This window comes from Glycine soja, chromosome 11, assembly GCF_004193775.1.
Source record: "Glycine soja cultivar W05 chromosome 11, ASM419377v2, whole genome shotgun sequence".
Lineage (NCBI taxonomy): Eukaryota > Viridiplantae > Streptophyta > Magnoliopsida > Fabales > Fabaceae > Glycine > Glycine soja.
Genome location: NC_041012.1, coordinates 24,018,850 through 24,029,505, shown reverse-complemented (window position 1 = coordinate 24,029,505; position 10,656 = coordinate 24,018,850). Strand labels below are relative to the sequence as shown.

The 10,656-nt window shown below is 37.0% G+C and overlaps 1 protein-coding gene and 1 long non-coding RNA gene across 2 annotated transcripts; both read right to left on the bottom strand.

Annotated features, from left to right (window-relative positions):
• Positions 1 to 818: 818 nt before the first annotated feature.
• Positions 819 to 7,715, bottom strand: LOC114374407. Its single transcript, XR_003658559.1, has 3 exons — positions 7,604 to 7,715; positions 1,035 to 1,247; positions 819 to 931 (listed from the first exon to the last, which is right to left on the bottom strand). It is a non-coding gene; the product is annotated as an uncharacterized LOC114374407 (long non-coding RNA).
• A 294-nt stretch (positions 7,716 to 8,009) lies between these two features.
• On the bottom strand, positions 8,010 to 10,007 carry LOC114373090. Its single transcript, XM_028330634.1, has one exon. It carries the CDS (start codon positions 10,005 to 10,007, stop codon positions 8,010 to 8,012), a length of 1,998 nt encoding a protein of 665 aa, XP_028186435.1.
• Between the last annotated feature and the right edge of the window lie 649 nt (positions 10,008 to 10,656).

Here is a 10,656-nt window from a genome sequence, read left to right as displayed (position 1 = left end):
ATTCAATTGTAAGTAAGGTAATATTTCTACAAACCTTTGTGTACCATCGTTACGCTGCACAAACAGTCCCATCAATGGTATGGCATCAACATCATGTTCTTGTGAAGCCTGCGCATTGGTAACAGCATTACTTCCCTGTGTGCTGACACGCGCACCTAGTTGTTGTATGTCCGGCTGAATTTGGAGTGCCTCTTGGGATCCTTTATTTGACAACTCTTTTTTAATAGCCTCTTTCAATGCATTGGTCATTATTTCCAAGCTCCTTCTATTTTCCTCTTCTAACTGAGTCCTCAATTCTTCCTTAATTTGAGTCCTCAATTCTTCCCTAATCTGGCCAGTCATGTCTTCCCTAAGCCTTGCAACAACTTCATCTAGTTGTTGTTGGCTGATGGACGTGGACGAGCTGCTGCATGTCCTTGATGCCCTTCCGTAGTACTGAGTAATAGTGACACCTGAGCCTGCTGCCCGAACGCGACCCCCATGGTCAGGTCGGCCAATGGCAGTGTTCAGTATGTCTTGCCGACCATGGGGTACAAACGAACCCTGCGTTACCTGCTCTTCTAAGGAGTCCTACACAAAACAAGTGACACAAAAATACACAACGTGCAGTCATTTTCATTACAAAATACTTAAACATATGAACATTGCAACATATTGGTGAACTTACTATTTTATCTGCAATTTCCTGTGCGGAGTCAGATGTCATATTGCCAACAGCCCTGGTCCGAGCAACCTTCCACTTAACATGCCTTTTTATTGGGGATGGGGGTTCATCAACACTTGCTGGATTTTCACTCAACAATGTTTCCTCTTGTATCCTTTTTCGTTTCTGGTCTAACAATTTCTTCTCAAGCAAATCATATCCCCCACGTGAAAGTACGTGAGGGCAGTCGTTGTGTTTTTGAATTGATTGTGCTCGTTTCCTAATACCCTGTAATGTGACATACATAATTACGGAGATTTTTTTGAAATTAAAATAATCAAATTGGCAAAAAAATATTCATTTGAAGTTACCATAAACAAATTCAACTAACCTCCCAGTTAGGTGTCAGGCGGGTTTCTTCAAATTGTTTCCACGCTTCAGGATCTAGTCCATATTTTGTCACAACATCCTGTGTTTGTTGACCTTCAGTCTTAGCAAACACAAATTTGCTAGTCAATGTGGACTTAAATTGCCGCCATCTCGTCGCTACTGTTGACATAACCTTCGTCTTCACCTTCGTAGCTTCTGCGATATCAAACTTTGCCTACATAACCAGGTGATTAGTGAATTCATCTTCCAACTATGCAGATACTATTTGCTGTTTTCCAAAATTTGGGTGCTAGAATTTCATGGTTCAATCACAAATTACCTTTATGCTGGTGTTGTTATCACAAATTACCAACTATGCATTATAATTAATTTGTGGACATCATACCACCTATTTAACACCTAACATCTAATTAAATATTGAGATACATGGTTAAAAAATATAAATATAATAAATTATATGATGTGATAGAAGAAGAAACAAAATATAGTCAAAGTGTTTAAAATAGAAGAATACCTACCTTTTATTACAAATTTAAAAAAATATGAAGAGGTATTTATCTCTCACAAGGCGACAAAAAAGGTCTGAATGTATGCTGTAAGAGGTATTTACGTTTGATGCCTAATTATCTCTGAAGAAACATGTCTTAAATTAATTCAAAATCTTACGTAAAATAAGCCAAGAAATTGACACATCAAAAAACCAAAAGCTGGTAACAGAATTGCAAAAAAAAGGACCAGTAGTGCTAGTATTGAAAATTTTATTTCAGCTATGTACAAACAGGTTATTCAACCAAGAAGCAATGTGCCCTTCAATCCAAAAACTTACTAAAAATGAATCTGAAATCCACAAATAATGCACTAACAAAAAATCTACACATTTTGCAAGCAAGGAAAGTTCACAAGCCTAGGCATCATGACTCCAATCAAATGTCTCAGCAATTAACTTCAAACCAGATAAACTCAGCAGCAACAGAATTAAAATTCTTCGAATTCAAAGCAGAAACCCCATCCTGTTTCGAAGTAGTCTCACTCTGACCTAAAATGTGGAATATCTTCCACTCCCAAACCTGCTGGAGCTACCAGATACTTGTTCAGCTGAATTAGAACTATGTTCCGTCCCATCAACATCTCTAAGAAATTCAGGCTCCTTAGTGGTAACCATGAAGTCCATCAAGTTGCGGCTGAACCCCAAATCAGAATACACCCTCAAGGCATCCTAGATATGAAAATAGATACTACTAGATATAGCAGTGGCAGAACATAAAAAAAACTGATATATTGAATAATATCACAATAAAGCACCCATATATATGTTCATATCCTCTACTGTCAAATCAGACAAAGAACTCATATGACTGTGTCTCATTCCTTATGCAGTAGCCATAAAGCCAAATGAAAACAAGCTAAGACTAAGGCCTAATGATTTCAAAAAATAATACATTAAAGTACATGCTTCCTTTACTTATTTTGACAGTCTCATGCTATCATATATAAACATATTATGTATAAACATAATATTTTGACAGCCTCATGCTTCCTTCATTTTTTATTTGCCATTCAGCTACACGTGTTTTATTTTTGTATCCTTATACAAATTAAAGGAATTGTAATTAAAAATGTATGTGCCTGGTAAAATAATTGCTGCAATGGCATGTTGAAGAGTTATACAGTATCAGAGGCAAAGAAGTTAACATAGACAATCAAAGGCTTGAGAAGGGAGATTATAGTGAAGTCAAATGAATCACTGCAGCACATGTTAAAAAATTGTCTTATTATAAATTTATTATTTATAAAATTGAGTTAAAATTTAAAATGATAGGTATCATAATTTGTGATTAGCAAGTACTTTATATTATCAGTAGATCACCTTTAAATTCATATTTATATTTAAAAAACGACCTAAGTAGATTAACAAAATTAGATATTGAAGTAAAATTGTAATTAAAAAAATACCACATAATTTAAAAGTTACATTTTAAATTACTTGTTTAGCTGTTATTCCTTATGGTTCGAGTAATAATAACGATAACAATTCAGCTTGAATTGTTTCAGATTAATTTTCTTTTTTGCAAAAAACAAATACGGGAACGAGCAATAATTTGAAGGTTGTACATTCAGGAACTAAAGAATTCAAAATAGCTAGTAATAAGAGGGATTTGTTTTTGGGATTTTCTGAGCACCAATAGCGGGTACGCTAGAAGCTTGCACTTGAGGAGGGAAGCATATTGGCAGCTAATGAACAACTTTCTTAACTATTTGCCGTTCAGATTTGACTGTTTCTTTTGGTAATATGTAAATATAAATAGTATAAGGCTATGGCTTATGGACATGGTCTTTTTGACCCCTAACAATCTTAGAAGTCAATATAGACCATGTTTTTATGCCATAGCTTATACTATTGTGATGTACATATTAACAAGAAGAACCAGGAAAGTTTGAAGGACAAGTAGTTAAGAAAGTTGTTCATTATCTGCAAACATCCTTCCCTCCTCAAGTGCAAGCTTCTTGCGTAGCCGCTCTTGGTGCTCAGAAAATCCCAAAAACAAATCCCTCTTATTACTAGCTATTTTGAATTCTTTAGTTCCTGAATGTACAACTTTCAAATTGTTGGTCGTTCCCCTCTTTGTTTTATGCAAAAAATGAAATCAATATCAAACAAAACATGCATACAATTGTCATCGTTATTGCTACTTGAACCATAAGGAATAACATCTAAAGAAGTACTTCCAAACGTTTATTTATTTTTTTTGGTATTTTTTGAATTACAATTTGACTTCAATATCTAATTTTTTAATGTACTTAGGTGGAGGATGTTGACGAAGAGAAGGAGAAGGAAGAAAATAATTTAAAGAAGATTAAGGAAGTGTCACATTTTTTTTTTCCTCAGCAAGGAAGTGTCACATGAATGCTCGTTGGTGAACAAGCATAAGGCCATTTGGATGACAGAGCCTGAGGAGATCACAAATGAGGAGTATTATGCTTTCTACAAGAGTCTCACCAATGACTGGAAGAGCATTTGCCTGTGAAGCACTTCTCAGGTGAGGGACACTTATGCTTGTAAGCCTATCCTCTTTGTTCCTAAGAGGGCACCTTTTGACAAGTTGACACAAGGAAGAAGCCTAACAATATTAAGCTTGGTGTGATTTAAACAAGGAAATAACTTAAGACTTGCAATTGTAACTTACCTCTTCATCTCTTTTATGTTAAAGTTGTTGACATTGTGCATGGCACAATAAACAAGGAAATAACTGCTGCCTGCTCGTACAAAGATGCTGCTTCCAAGGATTCTGCAGACAAATTTGTGATGTCCCCAGCACAAACTGCTAGACATGAATTTTTAGCATGCTAAAAATTGTCCTACCCCACCCCAGCAACTGCAAGATTTAAGTTCTATTGGAACAGTAAATACAGGGCCGAAAACTGTAAATAAGACTGATAAACTTGTGCACCCTATGAAGATAACTGTCGAATATATCTCTCCAACTAGTGTGGAAAAGGGAAAACAGTTTGCACTGTATAAAGTAATATTACGTATAACCAATTATGGCTATCATGTTTGAAGCATACAAAGACTCTTACTCACTATCTCATTGATAAAACTTGTTGGTTATGACTTAAGAGTTTAGTTCTAGTGAAGGACCACGTTGTAGTAATCAATAATGTTCCCCACCCGTCTCTTCTATTATTCTTATTGGAAAAGTGCTACTTGAATCATCACTGTTAAAAAATTCATAGGTAGATGGACTTGGGCCTTTGCATCTGGTCAGCAGCAGCTTTGGGTTAGATATGGGGATTCAGCAGCAGCTTTAGGACTAGTCCAAAACCTGATAAATTGCGCTTTATCTGCACGACAGCTGCTGGCACCGCCTCATGTTAGCTAACAAATGTTCTTATGGTTGTGTTGGGGCCATATGGTACATTAAAAAACAACATATTGGGAGAGAAAATCCTAATTCCTGTATTATACTAGCATGCTTTAAAAACGCATTCTTTGTCGTTGAAAATTGATTACATTATCCTAAATTATAGTAGTATCCTTTACAAATGCTGGAAATGGGATGTAAGAGAGTCAAGAGCTTTAATGGGGGAAAAAATAAGAATAAAAAAAGGGATCATTTTTCATATTTCATGACCGTTGTTTTCCACCGAATACTGCCGCGGGGTTTTGAAGAAGAAGCCAAAACAGGAAAAACGAGCATGGAAATAATGGTACAAGGATAGTAGATAAGAAGAGAAGCTTATCATTGGAGAATCTTAGGGAAATAATTGCGGGAATTTTGTGGAAATAGAACAATGCGAATACTACAATCAGAAAGATACGAATCATAGGATGAGGCAGTGAGCATGTGCAGGCCAAGAAATTCTGCTTATTTCCATACATTGATTAATTATAGAAGAAGGCACAATGCTATCCAAGGTCTGATCATAGATGGTGTGTGGGTTCATGATCCTGGCAGGGTTAAAGATGCAGCTTTATCTCATTTTATAAACAGATTTTCTGAGCAGTCTTATAACAGACCAACTCTAGATGGCGTTCAGTTTTCAACCCTTGATCAAGGTCAGAAGCAAGATCTTATTGCTAGATTCTCTGATCTGGAAATTACAGCAGCTGTTTGGGACTGTGGAGGGGATAAGACCCCGGGCTGTCTGGAAATGTTGTAGCCAAGAACATGTTCAGCAACTACCAAGTGGGCAATCATAAGGAAGATGTCAACATTCTGCAATATGTAGATGACACTCTGTTTTTTGGGTCTGCAAAAATATCTCTCTATGGGTGGAAGAATAACCCTCATCTACTCTGTGCTAACAGCTTTACCCATCTACTTGCTGTCTTTTTTCAGAATACCTTCTAAAGTAGTTCATAAAATTACTTCAATTCAGAGAAACTTTCTTTGGGGAGGGGGAAATGAGGCATCCAAGATCCCTTGGGTTAATTGGGATACGGTCTGTCTTCCTAAGCATAAAGGGGGGCTAGGTATTAAAGATTTGAAGAAATTTAATGAGGCCTTGCTGGGCAAATGGGGCTGGGAATTGGCGACTAATCAGAATCACTTTTGGGCCAGAATTGTAATGTCCAAGTATGGTGGCTGGAATGCTCTGATTCATGGCAGAAACTCCACAACTTTCTCTAACTGGTGGAAGGACTTAAAATCTATTTTCCAGCAGCAGCACACTAATAGGCTGTCCAATAATTTGTGTTGGAAGTTGGGTAATGGGGCTAAAATCAGGTTCTGGAAGGATAAATGGAGGGAGGATGATTTAACTCTTCAAGAAAAATACCCTACTTTGTATCAAGTGAGCTACCAGCAGGATTCTTCTATCAGCCTAATGGGAATTTTTGTTGATAATAAATGGGAATTTTTTGTTGACAATGTGCATGGCACAATAAACAATTTTTGCACTATTCCCAGTACAGCAAACTGATATGGGAACATATATAAGAAAATCTGGAAGTTGAAAGATAAATATTTTAATACGAGCTTCATATAATGATAAGGATGATAATAAATATTGATACAAAAATGCATAATAATAAATTATTTAATAACTCATTTTCAGTACCTTCATATATGATAAGGATGAATACTAGAGTAATTTTCTTTGCACAGCTTCAGGTTTTGTTCTCAGATGTGCTTAACGTTATTAACCTTAATTTGGACTTTCTTTTGAAAACATATTAAAAATATTATTATTTAAAGCGTGTTTTAAAACATTTGATTTTATTGTAAATTTTTCAAACACAAAATAGTTTGTTAATATAAAAACATTATACTTACACAAGATTAAGTATTAACTGTATGATAATCTCTTTTTCTGGTACCACTGGTACTGGTTCTCTTATTAATAATATATATATTTTCAGCCTTCCAAAAAAAAAAACTGTGTGATAAAAATGCTATTAAGTATTAACTGAGTTTGTATAATTCTAAGTGTTTGTAAAAAACAAAAAAGAAAAGAAGTTCCTATTAATCATAATATTTGGAGGGTCACTGGATTATGTGGATTGGAAAGCAATGCTTTATTTGGCGGTGCAAGTGGGTAGGCAGCTATTGTCATAGTTTTAGGAAATTTGGGATGTTTACAGTGATACAAATCAATTTATTCCATACAAAAATAGTATAACATAAAAATCAAACTTATGGTTACATTAGCATAAAAAATAATATGCATTACCCTATTAAGTATTTAAGGATAAAAATACTACCCCTGCTCCCTAACACAAAACCCATGCCAATTTTCATTTGTTTAAGTTATCAATTTAAATTTGTGAACTTATTATACACATGATTTGTTCCGGTCTCTAACTTTGATCTGACAATATTTGTTCTCAACCTCATCTAACTAACTAATATTCATGTTTAAAATAAAAACTGCCCTTGTGCTGTTCTTTACAAATATAGGAGTCTAGGATAGTGATTAACTATTCAAATAAAGGACAAGTCATTTAAAATAAAGGGCATGAAACACATGTAGAGATTATAAAGGACAACTATTTGTTAAAGTCAATTATGTTTTTAACAGAAAAATTGATTCTTAATTCAAATATTGTAATTGGTATGAGGGACTTACTAGAATGTCATTCCACACAATCTCCTTTAGCGTTTCAGGTACGTCTTTCCAATTATTGTGGATAATGGGAACCTTTTCTCGCGCCACTACGCCTAGGTAGCTGTGGAACTTTTCACGCATCGGTCCAGATGCTCTCCCGGTAGCGGGATCCACACAAACAGCCGATCTGGGCTGATCCACGGTTCTTAATGTCAATGTTCTCAGCCGTGTCGTTGTTCTACTCCTCTTGGAAGTCGCCTCTGATCGACCATCGGACTGTGGAGGAGACGTCGGATCTGTGGCCATGATCCTGTAAATAAAATACACAATTAATATTAACGATTACATTTAGACATTAACAAAAGCAAAGGCATAATACCAACATAATCATTATATTTACACATTAAACAAAGCATTACTTTCGCACTCAGCCTGTAGGGATGTTTTCCCATAGACCTTCATCATGATCTACACGATTTGCATGTCCATCATCCACTTCATCAGCTTCATTCATTGAAGGCAATTGTTTTGAAAAACCAGACATTTGACCAATGTCAAGGGTTGGCTCATCATTATGGTAATTCATTCCACTTGGTCTTCCTTGCAGAGCCACAGACAAACTTGAATTACATGGATCTTGTACATAGAAAACTTGTCTGGCTTGTGCTGCCATAATGAAAGGTTCGTCTATATATGCCACCTTACTAAGGTCTACCAAAGTAAATCCCAATGGATCTTGAAACACACCCGTTGTCCCGTTCACCCACTGACACTTAAAAACAGACACTCTAAATGATGTATAATCAACCTCCCAAATTTCTTGAATGACACCAAAGTAAGACATGGATGCTCGAATGGGGTTGTTATCCAATGTACTGGAAAAGTGCTCCGAATCAGCATCAACACAGACCCCACTGTTTTGTACCGAACTTTTATCATCTTGGGACTTTGTGTAGAATGAATAATTGTTAATGTCATACCCCTTCCATGTAGGGACATTCAAATTTGGGCCAATGGATAACAATGTCAGTCGTCTGGAAACACTTTTATCAGCAAGTATTGTTTGTCTAAACCAATTTATGAAAGTTTTGTTGTGCTCTTGCAATACCCTCATCATGTTCATTTTGGGGTGACTATCTCTAACATGTTTTTTGTGAGCCTCTATGTACGGAAACACCTCTGTTGTGTTGTTTAATATATACAAATGTGCTTGTGACACGTCATGTCTAGTCATTGTCACAACATTGTATCCACGAGTACCATTGCCGGCTATTGGCTGTTCATGCCGGGATGCAGGAACACCGACAGGTTTCAATGAGTCAATGTACTGTGAGGCAAACTCAATGCATTCTTCAGCAACGTATCTTTCCACTATTGAGGCCTCTGGTCGATGTCGATTCTTCGTATAACCCTTTAAGACCTTCATGTACCGCTCAACTGGATACATCCATCTAAAATACGTAGGACCACAACACCTTATTTCCCTTACCAGATGAACAACTAAGTGTACCATAATGTCAAAAAATGAAGGAGGGAAAAACATCTCCATTTGACAAAGGACAACGACAACCTCATCTTCCAAAGCATCCAACTGTTTAGGGTCAATGACCTTGGCACATATAGCATTAAAAATGAAACACAAGCGACTGATTGCAACACGGACCTTCTCAGGCAATGTTCCGCGGATTGCAACAGGCAAAAGTTGTTGCATTAACACATGACAATCATGTGATTTCAAGCCAACCAACTTAAGCTCATTCACAGACACAAGACTCTTGATGTTTGAAGAGTAGCCTTGTGGGACTTTGATATTACGCAAGCATTCACAAAAACTTCTCTTTTCAGCTGTTGACATTGTGTAACAGGCTGGGGGCAGATATGTCCTGTTACCTTTTGAGATAGGATGCAACACTTGACGTATACCCATGTCAACCAAGTCTTGACGACACTTGAAACCATCCTTTGTCTTGCCCTCAATGTTTAGGAGGGTCCCAATTAAAGAATCACAAACATTTTTCTCGACATGCATGACGTCTATACAATGCCTAACATGATGATCGGACCAGTACGGAAGATCAAAGAAAATAGACTTCTTTTTCCACATGTTTGAAGTGGATGATGGTTTTTTTTGGGACTTGCCGAACATATTTACGACATCCTTGACCCGCTGATATACTTCATCGCCAGTTAATGGATTTGGCGCGGTTTCATGTTCTTGACTTCCATCGAATGCCTTCTTCAATCGTCGATACGGATGATACTGTTTGAGAAATCTTCGATGCCTAGTATACACAGTCTTCTTTCCATGTTTAAGTTGGCGGAAACTAGTATTCTGCTCACATATAGGACATGCGTGATGTCCTTTGACACTATATCCACTTAAATTTCCGTAGGCTGGAAAGTCATTGATGGTACAAAAAACCATTGCACGCAACTTGAAAGCATGCTGCAAATTTGCGTCCCATACATCAACCCCTTCATCTCACAATTTCCGCAAATCGTCAATTAACGGTCTTAGATATACGTCAATATCATTACCTGGTTGTCTTGGACCAGCTATCATCATACTCAGCATAACATACTTTCGCTTCATGCACAACCACGGAGGGAGATTATAAATGAACAGCAAAACGGGCCACGAGCTATGGTTAGTAGTTAAGGTTCCAAATGGGTTCATTCCGTCCGTTGCAAGACCAAGCCTTAAATTTCTAGGCTCGGCCCCAAATTCAGGATACAGACGATCAATTGCCTTCCATTGCGGGCTATCTGCAGGATGTCGCATCAATCCATCTGATTTTCTGGTATTTGCATGCCATATAAGGTTCTTTGCATCTTCCCCATTAGCAAACAACCGCTTAAACCTTGGTATTATTGGGAGATACCAACACACCTTTGCTGGACGGCGGTTGGCGCCTGAGACTAGTACAGTAGAATCTCCGTTGGTCGGTCTGTACCGAGAAACCCCACACACAGGGCAGTAATCTAGTTCAGCAAAATCATCTCTGTACAAAATGCAATCATTACAACATGCATGAATTTTTTCGTACTGCATCCCAACTGGACATAAAATCTTC